Raw genomic sequence first — 24,467 nt, 5'->3', positions numbered from 1 at the left:
ACATAAGGCAAAGGCTTCCTCTTTTTCTCCCCACAGTTACACTGCCTTTCACATTTTGGAGGTATCGTAATTTAACAAGTTCCCTTCCAATGGACAAGACTGTCTTTGGTCTTTTGCAATTAAAATTAATGTTTCAACCAATAACTGTATACCTACATCATTTAGCACATGCTCAAGTGTAAGCGTAGAAAACTTCCAGAACAAGAACTGCTGGGACGAAGAGCACCTGGAGTTGTAATTTTGATAGATATTACTGAACTGCCCCCTAAAGGGGTTATGTATACTTCCACCAGTGTGACGTGTGCAAGTAGGGGCCTCATCAATGAACAAACAACATAGAAAACCCAAAACAAAATGATAAGCACTCAGAGTTTTTGCCAACCTCATATCTCATTGCAGTGTTACACTCCCTTTCTTCTTACTATTGTGAGGTGGAGTGTCTGTTCACACGTGTAAGGACCGATAACACTTCCTCTGTGTAGGCTCTAGAGCCTCTTATTTATTTATTAGGCATATTAGCCCTTTGTCTATGCTAAGAGTTGCAGGAAAAAGTTTTAAATTCATTTTCACAGGTGTGAAAGTAATGGTTCTTTACTTAAGGGCACACTGTAAACTTTTATTTGTTTATTCAGACAATATTTACTGAGGATGAACCGTGTGCTTATCATGTGGCTCCACTCAAGATCAAAACTCACTCTGAACAAGGCAGGCTCCTGAATGCTGAACTAGGCAGGCTCTGCCTTCACAGCTCAGGATCCAACAGAACAGTCAATTAACCAATTGAATACAGCACGATGGTAATCTGAGGTGAACGAGTTTCATCTGGAGACAGCAGTTACAGTCTCTTCTTCCCAACAGTACTTGGTAACGCCTGTTTTCCAGATGGCAGGTGGCAAGACACAGGGCGAGGCCATGGCCGGCTGTGTCAAGGGTCCAATGACAAGGTGAAAAATAGGACAAGAAAATCTAAAAATGGAAGCACTGAAAGATTTGCCTTTGACTGATTTGGATGTTTGTCTCCACCAAATCTCATGTTGAAATGTGATCCCCAATGTTGGAGGAGGGTCATGGGGGCAGGTCCCTCATGAATAGCTTGCTATCCTTGCAATAATGAGTGAGTTCTCGCTCTGTTAGTTCACAGGAGATCTAGTTGTTTCACCCATTTCCCGTGTGCCCTGAGAACACTCTTGTCTCTAATCCTAATGGAATGCCATATAGATTTCTGTTACATCAGGATTAGAGACGCGTTCTGTTGAGAAATAATTCCAAGAACAGTTTTTATATTTTGTTTTCACATTGAAAATCAGCGAGATTTGCTTCAGCCTCACAGAGTGTGTTTATGTGAAATTAAGTGAGCATCAGCAGTGAGCTGCACCTTTTTCCCTAAATAGGAAACGGGTTAAAAGGGCCTGGTGTCTCCATCCTCTCCCTCGCTCCCTCTCCTGCCATGTGACAAGCTGGCTCCCCTTTCGCCTTCTGCCATGACTGGAAGCTTCCTGAGGCCTCCCATAGCAGATGCCGGTGCAATGCTTCTTATACAGCCTGCAGAACTGTGAGCCAATAACCCTCTTTTCTTTACAACTACCCAGCCTCAGTGTTCCTACCCAGCCTCAGTGTTCCTTTACAGCAACACAAACAGGCTAACACAACTTAATATTGCAGCAAATGGATTCTTATATGGTATCTTTCCCAAGAATAACGTTTCAAAAGATCTCAGCTCCTCTGTGCAATTACATTGAACATTATGTAACGTTAGCCACTGTCCCACAGAATGTAGGAGCAAACAGTTCTGATCTAACATTGTTTATTCTAACGTTCGGTGAGCTGGGAGAGGAACGAGAATCAGACAAGAAGAAGGAATACCAACAGTTATGGAAGCCTTTCATTTAGTACAAATAAATCATCCAACTTTAAGGTGCTCTTATGATGAACATTCATTTATATTAATAAAACCTTAGAAAAATTCCCTACTGCAATGCTTGTAAGAATAAGACATTTTAAACAACTTTAGAGGTATCTGAATTTAATATAATGTAAGATATTTCTGTTAGTGTATTTAGGTTTCTTGTATCTGTTATTGAGATCACAACCGGCTCCTGACTAGTGGCTCTGATTGGGTGCATGAATGCCTGAAAGTCAATCATGTTGTATCTCAAATAGGGAAACGGTAAATATCCACTCCAGAAAGTTCAGAAATGAAACATACTTAAAATTCTAGATGCTTCATCTTAGGAAAAATTATTAACAATTATTTTATGGTTAATTAACAGCCAATCCCTCTTTCCAAACCAAAGTTTAAATTTCATCAAAAACGGTATGCTGATACTACTTTTGTTGCAAATTCCATCTTAATGCAGTTCTCACAGAATTTTCTTCTGTGGCATTTTAAAAAAATTCAACCACAGAAAGAGTAAAATTAGACTTGAACTAAATATGTTTAATAAACACTGACCTGCACCCAATGACTTAAAAATCAAGTAGCATTTCTTTAAATGCAGTATATACTTTAATTATTAAATTACTGGTAGTTACTATAACAAGCAAAAGAGATGATGGCTGATAATACTTAGCACTGGTAACAACACAAATTGGGGAATTCTCCAAGAGATGAATGTTTGAAATTACATGAGTACAAATTTAAAGGACCCAGTGGCAGTAGAGGGAGATACTTACTGTCGTCTCGACCAGACTGAAAGCTGCTGCCTCTCTTCAGGGACGCTGTCTGACTGAGATGGCCCAACATTGAGGGACGTGTGTCATTATCGAGATCCAGCATGGGGCTGTGCAGGCCTGGGTTAGCTGGGGAAGAAAGCAGAGATTTCTGTAGGTTCTATGTATTCTTGCTTAGTTGATTTAATGGACTGCTTCTCTGAGGCTATTTCTTGCTCAATTGCTCCACTCTTAAATAAAGCAGTTATTAAATAAAATTAAAAACTATTTTCTCTAAATAGATTTAAAAAATAATTCTCGGTTCGGCAAAACTGGGTGGTGGTGGGAGGATAAAGCTATAAACACAAAAAGTAGCAGGAAAAAATCATATTTTGCAAAACAACTTTTGGCACTAGGAAAGAAAGTAATGGAGTTCGGACTCTTCTGTTCCTTTAAATGTAGCTGACTTACACATTTTTGTAGCATAAATCTCCCCTGACTTCTCCCTTAATGCCACACTTTACATTTAAATCCCCAAATCCCACTATTTGTTTCTTGGACACATGTGATTTCACTCCCTATTGCTATTCTTGACGCCAGTCATCTAGTGTGGATCCTCTTCACCTCACACTTCGTATTCCAGAAGCCAGAACATTCTACTGCTATCAAGAAATTGTCTTTATTGTCTCACACTCAAATACTGCTTTTTTGATTCTCTTCTCAGAGGTCTTCCAGAAAACCGCAGGATAAAGTCTACCCCAATGTTTTCCAATCCAAATTAGGCTGAGAATTAGGAAACAATTTTTCTAAAATGGATCACAAAAGCCATTAGGAATAGAATTCCATGTTGCCAAACCAGTTAGTAAGGACATTGGCTTGAAGTGGTAAAATTTACCTTGTTAGTCTACAACACCACTCTAAGCTCTTTAGCTGAGTATTCAAAGAGCTTTAAAATAAATTGAATTCAATGTGCATTCACAGAGTATTTACAGTAGTGTGCACAGGACACTTAAATACTTAAATATTCTCCCTACAAAAATGCACCTTACATTTTCCTGCCTTATTTGCTATCCTCTCTATTGGAAGGGCCTCACTCATTTTTTTCCTCTTCATCCATTTAAACCCACATCCTGAAAGACACCACTTGAAATACAGCTATTACACAAGGTCAAGGTCACCTCTTACTCATCTACCTAAAGTGCTACCTATATTTTCTGCCCTGTGACAGCAGGGAGAATGTATATAATTTAATTGACTTCACATTCTACCGTCTGCAGTTCATTAACAGCTACGTATTGCCTGTCTCCACCAAAGACTGCTGTTTTCTCAGGGATGAGAAGTAAATGTATCTCCATGTTCCCCACAGTCACTGGACCTTCCACAAATAACTCCCGCCACATGTAGTAAGTGACTGACACTAAAAAATATATTTTTTATTTTATAACTGAATAGAATATTAAAAGCGTATGGATTTGTTTTCAGGTGCTAATATAAAACATATTTACAAATTAAAGTAGTATTTTTGTGCCTCTGATAATGCGAACTATTCAGTAACATTTAACAGGTATTTACTGAGCACCCTCCCACATGCGAGGAACTGCAGGCCCGGGGATAAAGTGATGAATAATATCTAAGGCCCTGCTCTCAAGATGTTTACATTCTGGTGGTAGAGGCAGAAAATAAACCAGCAGATAATAAACAACAAAACTATAGCAAAAAACCGCTGAGCAGTGGAGGTAAATAGTGACTGTGCGGTGAGAAAAGGCCTGATCCCGGTGAGGCCGCTGGACGAGAAACGCTATCGCCTCTCCGGATCCTCACAGAAAAGGCCCGATCCCTGAGAGGCCGCTGGACGAGAAACGCTATCGCCTCTCCGGATCCTCACAGAAAAGGCCCGATCCCTGAGAGGCCGCTGGACGCGGCGCTATCGCCTCTCCGGATCCTCACAGAAAAGGCCCGATCCCGGAGAGGCCGCTGGACGAGAAACGCTATCGCCTCTCCGGATCCTCACAGAAAAGGCCCGATCCCTGAGAGGCCGCTGGACGCGGCGCTATCGCCTCTCCGGATCCTCACAGAAAAGGCCCGATCCCTGAGAGGCCGCTGGACGCGGCGCTATCGCCTCTCTCCGGCTCCTCACAGAAAAGGCCCGATCCCTGAGAGGCCGCTGGACGTGAAACGCTATCGCCTCTCCGGCTCTTCACAGAAAAGGCCCGATCCCGGAGAGGCCGCTGGACGAGAAACGCTATCGCCTCTCCGGATCCTCACAGAAAAGGCCCGATCCCTGAGAGGCCGCTGGACGCGGCGCTATCGCCTCTCCGGATCCTCACAGAAAAGGCCTGATCCCTGAGAGGCCGCTGGACGTGAAACGCTATCGCCTCTCCGGCTCTTCACAGAAAAGGCCTGATCCCTGAGAGGCCGCTGCACGCGGCGCTATCGCCTCTCTCCGGCTCCTCACAGAAAAGGCCCGATCCCTGAGAGGCCGCTGGACGTGAAATGCTATCGCCTCTCCGGATCCTCACAGAAAAGGCCCGATCCCTGAGAGGCCGCTGGACGTGAAATGCTATCGCCTCTCAGGATCCTCACAGAAAAGGCCTGATCCCGGAGAGGCCGCTGGACGCGGCGCTATCGCCTCTCTCCGGCTCCTCACAGAAAAGGCCCGATCCCGGAGAGGCCGCTGGACGTGAAACGCTATCGCCTCTCCGGCTCTTCACAGAAAAGGCCTGATCCCGGAGAGGCCGCTGGACGCGGCGCTATCGCCTCGTCCGGATCCTCACAGAAAAGGCCCGATCCCTGAGAGGCCGCTGGACCCGGCGCTATCGCCTCTGTCTGGATCCTCACCGAGTCTCGCTGGTGGGTCTTCAAAAGAAATTAAATCATTTGAACAAATTTTTTTAGTGCAACAGAAATTTTTTTGAAGACTTATTATGTTTTGGCCACTGTGCTAAATAAATGCTGTGCATACATTTGTATTTTGGAAAATATTACAGCCAAGATAAGAAGACTTATATAACCCATTATGTTACAAAAAAAAATGTGATACAGAGTAAAAAAATACAGTGAAGAAAGTATTATTTTTCTAATTGACTTTTTTCATACAGAAATACATTTGTGTGTGGACGTTTTAGTGATTTATGATATTTTCCTTTGAAGTTTATACAGGTATCACTTCTATCAATTGTGGGATTCAGGAAATGAATATCAAAATATGAATTTTCTAACATACTTTAAAGAGAAAAATAAAGGGGCCCAAACTTAGCATCACATTAAAAATACATATAAAAACTTATAATTTATATTAAAATGTACATTTTTAAAGTATAAAAAACACTTTAAAATGTTACATTTCACTTATTCTTGAAGGTTTCAGGACTATGAATTTGTGATTAAGAAGGAAAACACTTCCTAGTTTCCTAAAAGTACACATATACCATTTCTGCAAAAATACAATTATTTCAGAAAAAGTTTTCTCCTCATAACTGGTATTTGTGTAACTTTAAATTGTTTAATATTAAACCATTTGTATAGTTTAAATACATCTTGAGTTTTGCAATGGTTAAAAGATTGATATATTTTTTCCTTTAATAACAGAAACTGTATTACTATGCTTTTGTTCTATTAGAAAGCACATCATCAGTTTTCTGTATCAGGAAAAGAAAGGTAACCAAGAAGGAATTTTCCAGTTGGTGCCCTGGCACTACCATAAGTACAATACAGCAGCAGGCAGCTGGAACAGCACATGCCCCTCAGGACTAACCAGCATCTGGAATACATTTGGAAGATGTATTTTTGCTGAGTGTCCAGAAGGTAGCGCTTCACAGCTGCACACAAATGCATAATATGCCCTGTCAACTAAACAGTGGGTACCAGCTTAGAAATGTATATCTCTCCCTAACACTGGCATTTTTCTTACTGTCAAAAAATGATCTCAGAAAGAGTTATTTTATAGAGAATTAAAAAGCTTATGTTTTGAAAAGTAATACAAACGTTTTAAATATCAGCTGTCACAAATTATTTATGACCAAGTGTCCAAAAAAAACAGCTCGATAATTCTGACACTCGTCTTAAATTACATGACTTAATATTTCTAACTCACAAAATTATTACAAATATGAACTGGTTTCATGGTAAGCATTTCTATTAAAAACAGAAAAAAACATAGTTTCTATAAAATATAAAATCAGCAAAAGGCTTTAAATATTTCACGTATCAGTCTATTATGTCTTGTTTCACCTTACAATATGATAGCAATATCTCATTAATAAAAACTATACACACTACCTAAAGCATATGGTGGTCAGGTGCAGTTTTTTTTTGGTTTTTTTTTTGAGATGAAGTGTCACTCTGTTGCCCAAGCTGGAGTGTAGTGGCATGATCTTGGCTCACTGCAACCTCCAACTCCCAGGTACAAGTGATTCTCCTGCCTCAGCCTCCCAAGTAGCTGGGATTACAGGCATGCGCCACAATGCCCGGCTCATTTTTGTATTTTTAGTAGAGACAGGGTTTCACTATGTTGGCCAGGCTGGTCTTGAACTCCTGACCTTGTGATCTGCCCACGTCAGCCTCCCCAAGTGCTGGGATTACAGGTGTGAGCCACCGTGCCTGGCCCCGGGTGCAGTTTTTAACATCCCATAACAACATAAAATTGCGCTTGACTCTGCCCTTTTCAAACTAATGCTGCATTGATAGGAGTTTTGAGAGGTTACTTGTTTTCTTGGCAGTAAATTTTCTCTAGAAATTAACTGTTGCTAGAATTTTTTTTTCTGGATGAAAAATTTTAAAAAGCCTTTTTTCAAGTAGGAAATTATTACCTTTGGCCCTGCTGAAAAGGTGATAACTATGTTTTCATTTGGGCCAATACTACCAAATTGTTCCCCAAGTTTGAAATTGAGGCAGGGACTAACTGTATTGAGAATTTTCATGGTCATGCAGTTGGTATCAGGTTCTGTAGCAGCTCACGGAGCCGCTGACCTATCCTGTAAAATATACCTGTAAAGATTAGGGCTTCATACTATGCAATTTTAAAAGTCTTTTTAGCTATAAAATTCTGACTCTATGACTCATTTAAATCAGAAACCTTAAATCGCCACCGAAAACAACACAGACAAGACAATGATTCTGATCACTATTGGTACAATTTAGGACCCTGATCAGTGGTGGTGTCATTTTAAATGTATAAAAAGTTTGCCTCTACACATAGAGCAAGTGTGAAAATTATGTCTTAAAATGGAAATTACATCCCAAAAATACTAAAAGCAATAAAAAAGTAACAGTGTGGCCGGGCGCGGTGACTCATGCCTATAATCCCAGCACTTTGGGAGGCCAAGGCGGGCGGATCACTTGAGGTCAGGAGTTCGAGACCAGCCTGACCAACATGGTGAAACTCCGTCTCTACTAAAAATACAAAAAGATTGGCCGGCGTGGTGGCACATGCCTGTAGTCCCAGCTACTCGGGAGGCTGAGGCAGGAGCATTGCTTGAACCTGGGAGACAGAGACTGCAGTGTGCCAAGATCACCTCACTGCACTCCAGCCTGTGAGACTCTGTCTCAAAAAAAAAAAAAAAAAGAACAGTGAAAACTGTAACAGAATTTTATAATATTTGTTACAGGCTTCAGTCTGGCTATTTTAAAGATAGTGAGCACAGTAATAAACGCACTCAAATGAGTAAGTACTTGTAAGATCAAAAACATGTGGTTGTAATCTCTCAATGAGGAGTAACTACAGCTTACTCTGAATACAAAATTGCAAACAGGCACATCACCCTGTAGCATGGGAAACCATCACTGTAGTATTTCTAATTACAAAATTGTATGTGATGTTTGCAGGAAAAATTATACAAAACAAAATTCTGGAAATAAATATTCTTAGGATCTAGCTATATCTTTTAACTTCCCCACACTAGTATTTGAGTTATTATTTTGTCAATATATCAAAGAAAAGATACACACGTTATGACAAATGTCTGAAATTAGTATCTTGGAAGGAAAAAATAAAATCCTTTAACCACTTAACATTAAAAAAAGACACAACGAAGTTTTTAACTACTGGAAGTCAAAAGTTAGTATTTTATTTTTCCAGTTAAATAATGCTTCTATAACATATGCTTGTGACATCCTCAAAATTCTTTTTCTAATTTTAAGTATGCAGATACATTTAACAAATTATAAACTAACATAAAATTAGAAAAAAATACCTCTGGAAATTTTAACAAGAGAAAAATACTTGGAAAATTTGTTTTCAGAAGTTGCAGAAATAATTTTCTTCAGAACACTAATGAAACAATCCTAGTCACTTCACTAGAAGTGTAAAAATAATCAAAAATTTAAAATTTATTATTTTTCTAAAAGAAAGTAAACAATCTTTGACAATTTGCCGTAAACAAGTTGAAACATCTGCTATTTTTTCCAACAACTGTGAAATTTCTACCATAGTAAGACTTCAGTTTTATCTTAAACTATAGATCTGAAAAAATCTTCCAGAAAGCTCAGAAACTTAAAGGTTTATATTAAAACTCTAAAAATCCTACAACACTGCAAAAACCTGATAAGGACTTTAAGAGGACTCTATGGAAAATGCTTATTATACCTAGAATTCTGTAGGACTTCCAGGAAACCTTATCAGTCAAATCCTTTCCACTCAAAGCTGTGCAAGTCTTTCTGATTTTAAATAGTATTTTTTAAAAACACACTCTATACCACATAAAGGGCAGAAGAGACCCTTCTTAAGGGAAGCCTGCAGAGGCAGAGCCAGGTGAATAAGATTACTGTATTTTCTCATCCTTCATGCATACTACAGCAAGTTTTCTCACAGTCTACAACAGTGTGGGGACCACTGATTTGCAGCCTCAGACTCTCAGAAGGGTGGCTGACTTCCTCACGGCCCTTAAACACCTTTGAACACATTTTCCTGCGCACAGCGGGCCCTTGTCCTGCACAGCGGCCCGACCACCCACTGTTGCTTGTTGACCAAACACGGGCCGGGAGCCTCCACAGACACAGGCAGGATGGGATTCCTTTCAAGCACACCACACACAGGAATTTCAATGCCAAAGCTGGGGGTGGGGGTGGGGAGGGCGTATCAAGGCAGATTACAAATTCCTCACGAATTAGACCTGTGTCAACAGATAAAAATGCTTTTTGATCTTCTGATTATACATGTATACATATATATGTATATATATAACATTTTTAAAGTTCTGACAGGGGCATTTCCTTAATTTAAAGAGTATCATTTAATCCAAATTAAACAAAGGGAGGCATAGTTAAGAAGCCCGTGTTAACTCACTCACTCAGGACTGTCCTTCACAGGCTCCAGGGCAGCATTTCGGATGTGCATTTCCATATCATTCAAAGCAAGAGTTCAAAAAAGGAAATGTAAATTAAAAGCAAAACTACAGGTATAAACTTTGAAGAAGCATTTATTAGCTACCATTGGCTAGTTACGCAAGAATCATGTATTTGTAATAAGTAAGCTGGATAACTGAATAATCAAAACGAAATGTATGCTTTTGTTGAAGTCCTATGTCTTTTAGTAGTTTCATATAGATTTACATGCAGAAAAATGCTTAGAATATATAAATAAAGGAATTACAAAACTGACAGAATACAGAACAAAAATACTCATCATAATCAGTATTTTTAAATTACCAAGTAAAGTTAGTATTCAATGTGTGTTTGACATTCATCATCAAACATTTTTTTCTGTGAAGGACGGGGACAAGTTTAGACGTGAAATGACTTCCGGCTACCAGAAGTCTTCTTCCAGATGCACAGTAAGCCAGGGCAGTAGAAAAGAACCAGCTGCTACAATCACATATTGAAAAGGGCCTTTTCACATGGCCTTTTTGGCCTGTCTGATCTAAAAAAGATAGATTATTCATTGTAAGGTGAATAGAATCTATTATAAAACAGGAGAAACAGAAAAAAGAGACCTTAATCCAACTTTTTCCTGTGATATTCAACAGCTGTTACTTTACTACACGGGGATCTACAAATGAGTGGTGTGCTATTCCAAAAGAAATCAAATTCTCAAATCCCAGGTTACTGACTGAAAAAAAAACTGCTTAATTATTACAAGTATTAATTATTAGTCTTAATTTTAATTTGGAAGATAAATTGCTTTCAAATTAGAGTTTAAATCAAATCATTATGTAAAATGATTATGTAAACACTTGCTGATCTGCACTCTGGTCATTACAACTGTTTACACAAACTTATGCTATTCACAAATAACAATAACAGTGTCTAATGATATGCGTCTATTCACAAATAACAGTAACAGTTTCTAATGATATGCATTTCAAGTCTAAGTTGTGGCATGTTAAACATTACCTGGGTTTTTTTCTTTCTCTGAAACAGTGACAAAAGGAAAAGGAAAATCAGAGCACTGGCTTGCTGGAGGGAAGATCATTTTGATTGCAATCATAAACCGGTACTCTTCTTCCACTTCCCTCTCCTGAATCTACTTTCTCAGTGTGTGCATATACACGGTAGACAGAGTATAGCTTATACATCTTAAAGCAGGTAAATAAAACCCCACTAAGCATTTCATCTTCTAAAGACAATTTTGAAAAACTCTGTCATCGCAGCATGCAAACGAACAAGTGCACAGCAGAAGTCTCCCCTGGAGGTCAGCCCATTGGCAGCTGCACACAGCTCACAAAGACACCACCCAAGCGCTGAGCTGCAGGGAGGGAAGATGGACATAAACCAGCATCTCGTATCTGTACTTGCTGCAGTTGTGCCTTTCCTTTTTTTAAACCAACCTCTCTCATCCTGGGTTCATGCTGTGATAAATATTCAGGAGAGAAACAATTTTTTAGATCTCTAGAAAACTGACTCCATAAAAAAAGAAGCTTCCTAACGTATAACTTCATTGTAACTTTAAAATTAAAATTATAATTTTGTTAGAAGATTTAGCATATATACAACAATACACTTATACTGACTTTTTAACTATGAACATATTTGTATGGTTCCATAGAAAATTCAATGAATCTGCTAATGGTTTCCTAACGGAGGTTCTAATTTAATGTCACATACAGGAATATGCGAAAAGTTTAATTATACTATGTAAATTCAAAATCATAAATTGTAATAATATGATTTATGCACGTATGTTATGAGCTTGTGTTGAAAATACGGACTTTGTGTACCTTAAGGTTCTTGGAGTAACATAAATGCTTTTATTTCTTACAGCAAGTAATTAATACTCCAGTGAGTGTTAGAAGTTACTAAGAGGGTAGATACTTAGCACAGCCTATTCTTCAGTTTTCTTTCTGTAGTATCACAGCCCCACCACTGTGATAACTCAAACCGCTCAAGATGGGACATATCGTGTCTACATTTTCAGAGAGAACCTGAGCCAGGTACAAATGTCTTTTCCTCTGCTCTGTGGCTGTTCTGGAGAACTTACTGCTTACCTAACACTCTGGCTCATATTCTAAATGTTGCCTATTGAACCCTAATTCTAATTATGTCCTTTTGAGAAGTTCTAATTAAGTACCTCTCTGAAAGAAGGGAATGCTTACTCTGAGTTGCCTGATGCCTTTTCCCTTAAGTTATCAGACATAGCCAGCATATATTTTAACTCACATTCAGAACAAAGAAAAAAACACCTTTGAAGACCACCTTTAAAAATCCTGTTTGTGAATGTCAGTAGGGGGTTAACCAAAGGCTTTTCCTGGCAGGAAACCTCTGAAGACTCAGTCTAATTTTGGACATATTTCACAGGAATTTTAAGAGACGGGTGACACTCTTATAAGGTAGTAAAAGTTTAACATGTACAACAATTCAGAACACAAGGCTGCTTTGAACACAGGGGAAGAGAAGCAACATGATTAACCTGTTCAGCCCGGAAAAACACAATAAACTCTTCCATCAGTATTTCAAAGGTTTCAAGATGAGTTTTTAACATATTAACCTTAGTTTGCTCTTGTTTCTCCCATCTTTTTTCACCCTTAGAAAAACCTAAAAGATCATATTTGGGCTACAGAGTTGCCCAGATATGATGGGCAGAGGCATGTGGAGCGTCTGGAGGTCAAGGCCCAGGGGTGTGTAAGGTGCAAGGGTAAGCTCCCGTCCTGTCTTCGTGCTATGCTCCGAAGGGCACCGTCTGCTAGCACCAGTGTATATTATTACTACAAAAACGAGTCCAGAGAACGATCTAATGCAGGACTCATAGGAATATCAACCGTACGGCAAACTCTGCTGCCAAATGCTTCATCTACAAAAGGATCTTTCTTGGAAAAAGGTAGCTTTGTATGTAGGACTGCTGTCTCTGAAAATCTATCACCATCTTTGCTCATAAAATTTTCTCCGAATACCACAGGGCTACATACAATTAACTTTTTTTTTTTCCCCAAACCACCAAAGTGAAAAGTAAAAGTCTTTGCTTTAAAAAAGCAGACTTAAAAAAAATTTATATGTTAGATTTCTTAGATTCATGCACAAAGACCACATTTACTTTAAAAAGACATCAACAATTATTTTTCTGTTTAAAATATTTATAGTCTACCCATTTAAAACTGCATTTCATTTCACAAAGCTATTCTTGTTCTTATCCATTGTTCTGCTGGTGGATTTACTTAAACAAGTTTACAGTGTTAGTAGTCTAAGTACTGACATTATAATAAAGGAACTACTTAAAACTTGCTTTCTTTATATTGGAATGTAGTAAGCTTTCATTTTAAAAGCTGGCTCCTGAGAAAACCCGCATAAAAACAATGTAGTTTTACAACAAAGTACCAGATAAAATGTAGGCAGTCCTTTTATGGCAAATCATTTCTAAGCTATTTCTTACTTTAGTAATTGCCTTTTCAAATGCTCCAGCCTTCAGTGGACAGCTATAATCAATTCAAGGAAACAGCAGGTGCCACGCAAACAAGTACTCTGTTACCAAGCACTGGGCATCAGAAAAGAACCAGACACACTCCAATCAAGAGAGAGGTGGCATCCGCTGCAGGCTGCTGGCTCTGCAACTTTACATCCAACTTACTTGCCATGAGTTCCTCTGGCTCTAATGGGGGCACGGTGGGCCTTCCCGGGACAGCCTCGCATTTCCCAGGATCCCTCCTGGGGTACTGGATGCTCTCTTACTCATCTCCATTTTCTTAACTTGCTCATTCTCAGAGCATTTATTTACACTGCATATATAATTTTAGGAGTGAGTGATGAGGTCTACGTAAAATTTCCTTAATAGAATTCACCTATGTATAGCAAAATAGCATAAAAGTAATAAAGACCAGAAGCACTTCATTTAGCTTGGCTAGTTTCAGGCGCAGCTCTTCACAAATCCGCAAGTACCAGCCAGCCTTCCCTTACCAGGGGAATGCTCATCGGCTCTGACTCCAGTGAGAAATCCTGCTCGAGGCAGTATTTGCTCCAACAACGAAACAGAGGGAGGTGTTCAGTCACCTATTTCCCTAAAACTCAACGGTCTGGAGGGAGTGTGATCAGGTGAGAGGGGGAGATCTGGACACTCACTAGTCCCATCCCTACTCAGGATACAGAGGACGAGGGTCTGTCCCCTGGCTTCTATGAGATACCTTTGTCACACGCGAAATAGATCTAAAGTCACCCACAAAACGACAGTTTCCCAGATTTCTTCCCCATCTAAAATGTCACAATTATGAGAGGATGCTCAAAAGAAATTCCAAATAATATTTAGTAGGCCTTCCCCCCTATTAACTTACATTTATGTTACATATAATTAGGACAATGATAAAATATCCACCAAGGGTCCCTCGTCAACAACAGTTGTAGATGACATAAAAGAAAATTTGTGTGTATTCCCAGCAAATGTATAATTCAGGCAAATATTTTATATAAACACATGCACACATATACATACATAGATACAATGACATTACCTGTAGATGTAAATGTAGATATGTTTTTTTTTTTTTTGAGACAGAGTCTCGCTCTGTTGCCCAGGCTGGAGTGCAGCGGCACGATCTCGGCTCACTGCAAGCTCTGCCTCCCGGGTTCACGCCATTCTCCTGCCTCAGCCTCCTGAGTAGCTGGGACTACAGGCGCCACCACCACGCCCGGCTAATTTTTTCTATTTTTAGTAGAGACGGGGTTTCACCGTGTTAGCCAGGATGGCCTCGATCTCCTCACCTTGTGATCCGCCTGCCTCAGCCTCCCAAAGTGCTGGGATTACAGGCGTGAGCCACCACGCCCGGCTGTAGATATGTGTATATTAAAGTTAACGTGTGCAATGACATACGCATATAAAAATGATAACAAACAGAAAAATACCGAAGAGCAAACTGGCCAAAGCACACTCTATTTCACTAATGGCGAATTCTCCTTCCATTCGAGGAAACGTTCTGTCTGCATCTATGCCACATCTCACTTACCATTTGCCTATGCACTGAGTATCAGCTCAAAGGCAATGGTATCGATGCACTCAGAAAGATACTGAAGAAATTAAACTTTCTGAATTTGAAATTGGAGTATTTCATATTTTAAAAGTATTCATATTTTAAGTAATGGTCATGGTATTTTGGCTACAGTTTTTCAAAAGAATCCTTATTTCTAAGAATTATATACTGAATTAATTATGGATAAAATGATGTGATCTGTTTTAGAATAATCCAGAGTGAGGAAGGGGAGAGAAGCAGGTAAGACTGGCTATGAGTTGGTAAAATGAGACTGGCTATGAGTTGATAAAATGAGACTGGCTATGAGTTGATAAAATGAGACTGGCTATGAGTTGATAAAATGAGACTGGCTATGAGTTGATAAAATGAGACTGGCTATGAGTTGATAAAATGAGACTGGCTATGAGTTGGTAAAATGAGACTGGCTATGAGTTGGTAAAATGAGACTGGCTATGAGTTGGTAAAATGAGACTGGCTATGAGTTGGTAAAATGAGACTGGCTATGAGTTGGTAAAATGAGACTGGCTATGAGTTGGTAAAATGAGACTGGCTATGAGTTGGTAAAATGAGACTGGCTATGAGTTGGTAAAATGAGACTGGCTATGAGTTGGTAAAATGAGACTGGCTATGAGTTGATAAAATGAGACTGGCTATGAGTTGATAAAATGAGACTGGCTATGAGTTGATAAAATGAGACTGGCTATGAGTTGATAAAATGAGACTGGCTATGAGTTGGTAAAATGAGACTGGCTATGAGTTGGTAAAATGAGACTGGCTATGAGTTGATGATAAAATGAGACTGGCTATGAGTTGATGATAAAATGAGACTGGCTATGAGTTGATAAAATGAGACTGGCTATGAGTTGATAAAATGAGACTGGCTATGAGTTGATAAAATGAGACTGGCTATGAGTTGATAAAATGAGACTGGCTATGAGTTGATAAAATGAGACTGGCTATGAGTTGATAAAATGAGACTGGCTATGAGTTGGTAAAATGAGACTGGCTATGAGTTGGTAAAATGAGACTGGCTATGAGTTGGTAAAATGAGACTGGCTATGAGTTGGTAAAATGAGACTGGCTATGAGTTGGTAAAATGAGACTGGCTATGAGTTGGTAAAATGAGACTGGCTATGAGTTGGTAAAATGAGACTGGCTATGAGTTGGTAAAATGAGACTGGCTATGAGTTGGTAAAATGAGACTGGCTATGAGTTGATAAAATGAGACTGGCTATGAGTTGATAAAATGAGACTGGCTATGAGTTGATAAAATGAGACTGGCTATGAGTTGGTAAAATGAGACTGGCTATGAGTTGGTAAAATGAGACTGGCTATGAGTTGATGATAAAATGAGACTGGCTATGAGTTGGTAAAATGAGACTGGCTATGAGTTGATAAAATGAGACTGGCTATGAGTTGATAAAATGAGACTGGCTATGAGTTGATAAAATGAGACTGGCTATGAGTTGATAAAATGAGACTGGCTATGAGTTGGTAAAATGAGACTGGCTATGAGTTGGTAAAATGAGACTGGCTATGAGTTGATGATAAAATGAGACTGGCTATGAGTTGGTAAAATGAGACTGGCTATGAGTTGATAAAATGAGACTGGCTATGAGTTGGTAAAATGAGACTGGCTATGAGTTGATAAAATGAGACTGGCTATGAGTTGGTAAAATGAGACTGGCTATGAGTTGGTAAAATGAGACTGGCTATGAGTTGGTAAAATGAGACTGGCTATGAGTTGATAAAATGAGACTGGCTATGAGTTGATGATAAAATGAGACTGGCTATGAGTTGGTAAAATGAGACTGGCTATGAGTTGATGATAAAATGAGACTGGCTATGAGTTGATAAAATGAGACTGGCTATGAGTTGGTAAAATGAGACTGGCTATGAGTTGATGATAAAATGAGACTGGCTATGAGTTGATGAAATAAGACTGGCTATGAGTTGGTAAAATGAGACTGGCTATGAGTTGGTAAAATGAGACTGGCTATGAGTTGGTAAAATGAGACTGGCTATGAGGTGGTAAAATGAGACTGGCTATGAGGTGGTAAAATGAGACTGGCTATGAGTTGGTAAAATGAGACTGGCTATGAGTTGATAAAATGAGACTGGCTATGAGTTGATAAAATGAGACTGGCTATGAGTTGGTAAAATGAGACTGGCTATGAGTTGGTAAAATGAGACTGGCTATGAGTTGGTGATAAAATGAGACTGGCTATGAGTTGATGATAAAATGAGACTGGCTATGAGTTGATAAAATGAGACTGGCTATGAGTTGGTAAAATGAGACTGGCTATGAGTTGGTAAAATGAGACTGGCTATGAGTTGATGATAAAATGAGACTGGCTATGAGTTGGTAAAATGAGACTGGCTATGAGTTGATAAAATGAGACTGGCTATGAGTTGATAAAATGAGACTGGCTATGAGTTGGTAAAATGAGACTGGCTATGAGTTGATAAAATGAGACTGGCTATGAGTTGGTAAAATGAGACTGGCTATGAGTTGGTAAAATGAGACTGGCTATGAGTTGATGATAAAATGAGACTGGCTATGAGTTGGTAAAATGAGACTGGCTATGAGTTGATAAAATGAGACTGGCTATGAGTTGGTAAAATGAGACTGGCTATGAGTTGATAAAATGAGACTGGCTATGAGTTGGTAAAATGAGACTGGCTATGAGTTGGTAAAATGAGACTGGCTATGAGTTGGTAAAATGAGACTGGCTATGAGTTGATAAAATGAGACTGGCTATGAGTTGATGATAAAATGAGACTGGCTATGAGTTGGTAAAATGAGACTGGCTATGAGTTGATGATAAAATGAGACTGGCTATGAGTTGATAAAATGAGACTGGCTATGAGTTGGTAAAATGAGACTGGCTATGAGTTGATGATAAAATGAGACTGGCTATGAGTTGATGAAATAAGACTGGCTATGAGTTGGTAAAATGAGACTGGCTATGAGTTGGTAAAATGAGACTGGCTATGAGTTGGTAAAATGAGACTGGCTATGAGGTGGTAAAATGAGACTGGCTATGAGGTGGTAAAATGAGACTGGCTATGAGTTGGTAAAATGAGACTGGCTATGAGTTGATAAAATGAGACTGGCTATGAGTTGATAAAATGAGACTGGCTATGAGTTGGTAAAATGAGACTGGCTATGAGTTGGTAAAATGAGACTGGCTATGAGTTGATAAAATGAGACTGGCTATGAGTTGGTAAAATGAGACTGGCTATGAGTTGATAAAATGAGACTGGCTATGAGTTGGTAAAATGAGACTGGCTATGAGTTGGTAAAATGAGACTGGCTATGAGTTGGTGATAAAATGAGACTGGCTATGAGTTGATGGTAAAATGAGACTGGCTATGAGTTGGTAAAATGAGACTGGCTATGAGTTGGTAAAATGAGACTGGCTATGAGTTGGTAAAATGAGACTGGCTATGAGTTGGTGATAAAATGAGACTGGCTATGAGTTGATGGTAAAATGAGACTGGCTATGAGTTGATAAAATGAGACTGGCTATGAGTTGGTAAAATGAGACTGGCTATGAGTTGGTAAAATGAGACTGGCTATGAGTTGGTGATAAAATGAGACTGGCTATGAGTTGATGGTAAAATGAGACTGGCTATGAGTTGGTAAAATGAGACTGGCTATGAGTTGGTAAAATGAGACTGGCTATGAGTTGGTAAAATGAGACTGGCTATGAGTTGGTGATAAAATGAGACTGGCTATGAGTTGATGGTAAAATGAGACTGGCTATGAGTTGGTAAAATGAGACTGGCTATGAGTTGATAAAATGAGACTGGCTATGAGTTGATGATAAAATGAGACTGGCTATGAGTTGGTAAAATGAGACTGGCTATGAGTTGATGATAAAATGAGACTGGCTATGAGTTGGTAAAATGAGACTGGCTATGAGTTGATAAAATGAGACTGGCTATGAGTTGGTAAAATGAGACTGGCTATGAGGTGATGATAAAATGAGACTGGCTATGAGTTGGTAAAATGAGACTGGCTATGAGTTGATAAAATGAGACTGGCTATGAGTTGGTAAAATGAGACTGGCTATGAGTTGGTAACTGTTGAAGTCAGGGTGAGTATATGGGGTGTTGTTACATTATCCTTTCTGCTTTTAAATATATGTGGGATTTTCCAAAATTTAATAGTGAAAATCACTTCTGACCTAAGTTCAAAAAACCACCCCAATTTTCCAGTTAAAAGGCTCTCATGTGCTAGAATTACCTACATTTAGATTAGCAGTGTTTACTGACAATGACAGAGGGAACAGTTAAGCATGGTCTGAATGTCAAAAGAAAAAATAAAATGTGAATTTAAGACATTTATATTGTACTGACATTAAAATTGTAAAGTTCAAAGAGTAGTAAGGAATTGTTTCTCCTTTTCTTTTTTTTTTTGAGATGGGAGTCTTGCTCTGTTGCCCAGGCTGGAGTGTAGTGGTATGATCTTGGCTCACCATAACCTCTGCCTCCTGGGTTCAAGTGATTCTCCTGCCTCAGCCTCCTGAGTAGCTGGGCCTATAGGCACGTGCCACCATGCCTGGCTAATTTTTGTATTTTCAGTAGAGATGGGGTTTCCCTACGTTGGCCAGGCTGGTCTCAAACTCCTGACCTTATGATCCACCTGCCTCGGCCTACCAAAGTGTTGGGATTACAGGCGTGAGCCACCGCACTGGCCCTCCACTTTCTAATGAAAAGATGAAGTAAAGCAAGTAACCTGAGGCACTGCTCCCATTTCATGCACATTCTTTCGATTATTTCCCAAGTGATGAACAAGGTACACAACAAGCTTGCTCAGAGTAAGTGAGTTACACAAAAGCTTCTGCCACCTTTTCTTTTTCCAAAATGCTGACTTCAAGCAATTTAGAATGAATACATATAGCAGTACATTAAGATGTCAGGGAAGGGAAGATGAAGGCATGTTTCCCTCTATCTCTGAGAAAGATTCAGACCTTTGGTGACGGATATTTAGGTAAAGAAATGACAAGATAGATGAAATTTTCTGGAATTTTTCCAATTATGTTGTCTTCATAAATTACACACATATTCCAGAAATTCAAATATTTTCATACCAAATTATGTATTCAGATTAAGTAGGAAAATCCTCGGTCAGACCACACATCCTACTTGTACCCGGTGAATATTGTGACTGCATTCATCACCGCCTTTGCTGGAGAGCAGTGACATTTGTTGGGCACCTGAAAGTGTCTGGAACGCTTCTCAGTGCCTATCTAGGAAAGTGACTGTCGTCGTTCAGGTTCAACTGAGATTTCACCTCCTCTAGGAGACGTCCCTGGACTCCCCTCAACCAGACTGCACCCTCCTGTCACACATTTTCATAAATTCTGTACTCCCCACTTCCTCACACTTTTCACTATCCCGACCGAATACATGCCTACGTGATTTTTTAGGTGATGTGTTTCTCACTAGATGACAAGCTCCAAGAGGCCAGCTCGCACTGCACTTCCTGCTCCAGGCACGGCACCCAGCGTCCTGGTGATCAGCCCTGGCTGCACCTGAACCACCCGGGAGCTTGAAAATGCCTATGCCTGGGTTCCAGCCACAGGGACTAGAATGTGCTTGGCACGGAGGGAAGGGGTAAGGCCAAGAACTGAGAATTAGTTGTTAAAAAGCCCCAGTGGACTCTGACGGGTCCTTAAGGTTGAGAGCTCTGCCGAACAGAGTAGACTCAAAAATTATTAGTGGAATCAACAGAGAAATAAATATGTAAGCTTCTCTAAATATTCCCAAAGACTACAGACTATGTGTAACATTTGCTGTCATTTTCACTTGCTAAAAAATCTAAAATAATTAATAACATTAATGGGGATGTTGACATGGCTTCAGCAGAGATATTTGGGTTTTCTTAAATATCAAGCCTAGAAAAAATGGAATCAGAGCTGGAAAGTCCTCAAACCCAAGCCAACTAATTCATGACAAAACTATGCTAGAAATAAACAATGGCGACCTCTCCATTGTCCTTCCTTCTCTGCCAAGACTGCTCTCCTGTTACAGCTCCGAATCCTCCCAGGGACCTGATGAGGACCACTACCCTTCTTACGTCATCCAGTTAGGGGCTCAGGCCACTGACCCTGCGTTTGCCAGAGTCACCACCAACAGCCTAAGAGCAATCACAAGGACGTTTCTCTTTCACCTTCTGCTTCGTCTCAGGGATTTTGCTGACCACTCCCTTCCGTGTTTCCCTCCTGCCATGACCACCCTCCTTCGTTCCCCTCACAGGCTTCTCTTCCTCTACCAGTCCCTTAAACGTTACTTGTCAGGACTCTTTCCTGGGTTTGCTTCTTTTTTCATCTTCCTGGGTAAATGCGTGAGTTCCAAGGCACCACCTGTACGCCCACCATGCTCAAATTTCTCAGGCTCTAAATCCAACTACTTTCATCTCTACTTCCATGTCAGATAACCCCAAGTCAAGCTGTCCAAACAAAGGGGCAGAATCGCTTTTCTCCCCCATGTTCCCTAACTCAATGGCACCACCACCCTAACTGGCTGCCAGTCAGCCATCTGGGTATCACTGCTCATCCCTCCTCCTCTTCACTCGTCCATCATCCAGCCCTATCAATTCTATTCCTGAACGGCCCTAGAGTCCGTGCTCTTCCTCACATGCCCACCACCTCCACACTAGGTGGGGTGCCTGTCTCCTCACCAGCTTCGCTGCTCTGGACTTGCTCCCTCTCATCCACCTACCACGGACGGCCAGAGTCGTCATCTTTTCAAAAGTAAGTCTGAGCTGGTCTTCCCCCAATCCACTGGCCGCCGCTTAAAATCCGTCACCGACTCCCCAACGCGCTCCGGGTGAAGTCTGAACTTGTCACGGGGCCAAGAAAGCTCGTCTCCTCACTCCACCTCCACACTCTAAGCTCCAGGCACACAGGATTCAGAGGGCTTTTCGTGCTTGTAACCTGTGTACATTCTCCCTTCCTGGAACAGTCTTAAACACCTTCCTCCTCTATTTCAACTGGCCAATGCAGAGCGCCTTCCGATCTCAAAAGATGTCACTTCCTTCAGCTCTCAGAACGTCACTCCCCTGACCTCAAAACCCGGGATCAGAGGCTCCTCCTAGGCACTCCAATGTCACTGGGAACTTCCCCAGTCATAGGAAACAGCACATCATATTCTAACAGCTGGCTAGTTCCCTGTTTCCCCTACTACTTTGTGAGCTTGCATGAGCCAGGCCCTTGTCTGTTGTCCTGACTACTGTGACTTTAGCACCCAACAGCGTCTGCAGCATAGCAGGCGTTCAGTACACTCAATATTCTTCAAATGACAGCACACAAACAAAGCCAATAAACCTGCATGCAAACAGGCCTTTGACTTCTCTCCCCCAGCTTCCCTCGGGGCCGCCACACAGGTGGCCCCTTTCTCAGGCGGAGGTGGCTAGTAGGCACTTTTCATCCTTCCAGTTCTAATATGGAGGCTTTTCTGAGACAGTCCCACACCAGCCATCTAAAGCATTCTCCTCAGTCACTCCCTTTTGGAACATCCTGATTTTCTTTTTTCTTTTCCTCACCTGTCCCAGCATTTGTTCGGTTAGTTACATGCCTCGTGGCTTTCCCTTCCTCCAGCAGTAACTCCGGGAGGCAGTGGCTCTGTCTTGCTAGCACTGGGTGCAGTGCACGGCACACAGCAGGACTCAACATACACGTGACGAAACGATGTACAGACTGGCAGTTACCAAAGACCGATGTCACTTCCTCAGCATCACACTGCCTGCCCCGAAACGCCAACACTGCCCATCAACCACAAAACAGACACGATACAAGAGCTGTCCCTTTTCATCAGTACAATGCTAACCAGTGGCCAAAAAACCCACAAAAGAAACAAAAGATGATCGGTAGTCATTGCCTTCATCATTAAAACATTTCCAAAATGTATTTAAATGACATGAAGGAATCACATAATACACTGGAAGAGAAATCCTTGCCTTTCAGATCTTTCACGTAGCCCTCTTTGCAGCTGTGCATGAGCTGAAGGATCCACTTGTGCTGGGCTCCGATGCATTGCCACGCAGGGTCACCAGGGGTATGAAGGTCAGACAGGTACCTGAAAAAGCAAGTCCAAGGTTGAGGCCAAAGGGAAATGCTGGCATATTTTAAAATCATTACTTTTTAAAGGCTACAATTATATCAATTAGTCTTGTCCCCTGTCAAAGATTAGTCTTTAATATTTAGTTCTCAATGAAATATATTCAAATTTCTTAGCTAAGTGAGATGGCTCCTGCTTGTAATCCCAGCACTTTGGGAGGCTGAGGTGGGTGATCACCTGAGGTCAGGAGTTTGAGACCAGCCTGGCCAATGTGCTGAAATCCCGTCACTACTAAAAATACAAAAATTAGCAAAGGGTGTTGGTGTGCGCCTGTAATCCCAGCTACTCGGGCGGCTGAGGCGGGAGAATCGCTTGAACCCAAGAGGCAGAGGTTGCAGTGAGCGGAGATCTCACCACTGTACCGCAGCCTGGGCGACAGAGCGAGACGCCATCTCAAAACAAACAAACAAACAAACAAACAAACAAGCAAACAAACAAACAAAAAATAAATAAATAGCAGAGCTTAAAATTTTTTTTCATATCATAAATGAAAAAACTATTAAGAACAGCTCTCTGTAAAAAGACAAGGACGATTTGCAGTGATCCATCTACTCGATGAGCATTTCTCTTTATATTTACATTTAGCTCACAGAGTTTTTCTACTGAGTTCAGAGTCATTACATTGGACACAGGTGGGAGCCAGCAGACACTGGGCAAATAGTTTTTAAATCGTAGCTTTTTAATTCCTTTCTGATACGAAACACGGCCACGAGATGGCAGTATGGCACTGCTTCTAGCGACATGAGGGCCAACCCAACTGTGAGGAGATTTGGAGTCAACTCACCTCTAAAGTCCACACTCATGACTGAGAAAATATTTCCCTAGAAAATACAGTATAGTTCGATGCTTTTCTTAGTTCCTAAATATTCTTAAAATATTTCAAGTCTTTGTATATAAAACACCCAAACCCATAGAGACCATTTAAATATATTTCAACAGAAAAACTTCTGTCAAATATTATTTAAGATTTGGCCCTCAGCCCTCACAAAATATAAAATATAGCAAGCTAAATCCAATTAAATCAACTCCAAGAGCATGTCCAAATGAATTTATTGTCTTACAACTGTTGTTAAGCCATATGCCGTCCTTTGTCTCTGGTCTAGAGGTTTCTGTTCAGTGGCAAATGTCATCAATGGCTCCAGGCTGACCTGGGGCCAGACCTCAGTCCCTCAGGAGTGTGCCCATGCTTCCAGCCCATTCCTCCAGTGGTGAGCATGTGTTACTCAGGTATCTCAATCAGCAGCCAATCAGAGGAGAAACAAATCCACTTTGTAATATGTTAGCAACAAATAAAATGCTGAGAAC

The 24,467-nt window shown here is 40.5% G+C and overlaps 1 protein-coding gene across 10 annotated transcripts in view; it reads right to left on the bottom strand.

The window, feature by feature from the left end:
- Positions 1 to 24,467, bottom strand: part of EXOC2 (exocyst complex component 2) — a 209,956-nt gene that overhangs the window by 83,128 nt on the left and 102,361 nt on the right. For all 10 annotated transcript variants that reach the window (XM_015135401.3, XM_015135397.3, NM_001266944.1 and 7 more), the window contains 2 exon segments: positions 23,002 to 23,120; positions 2,674 to 2,799 (listed from right to left, as the gene is read on the bottom strand). In XM_015135401.3, coding sequence (XP_014990887.1) covers positions 2,674 to 2,799; positions 23,002 to 23,120 — 245 coding nt within the window.

Source organism: Macaca mulatta, chromosome 4, assembly GCF_049350105.2.
Source record: "Macaca mulatta isolate MMU2019108-1 chromosome 4, T2T-MMU8v2.0, whole genome shotgun sequence".
Taxonomy (NCBI): domain Eukaryota; kingdom Metazoa; phylum Chordata; class Mammalia; order Primates; family Cercopithecidae; genus Macaca; species Macaca mulatta.
This window is presented reverse-complemented; position numbering and strand designations above follow the sequence as displayed.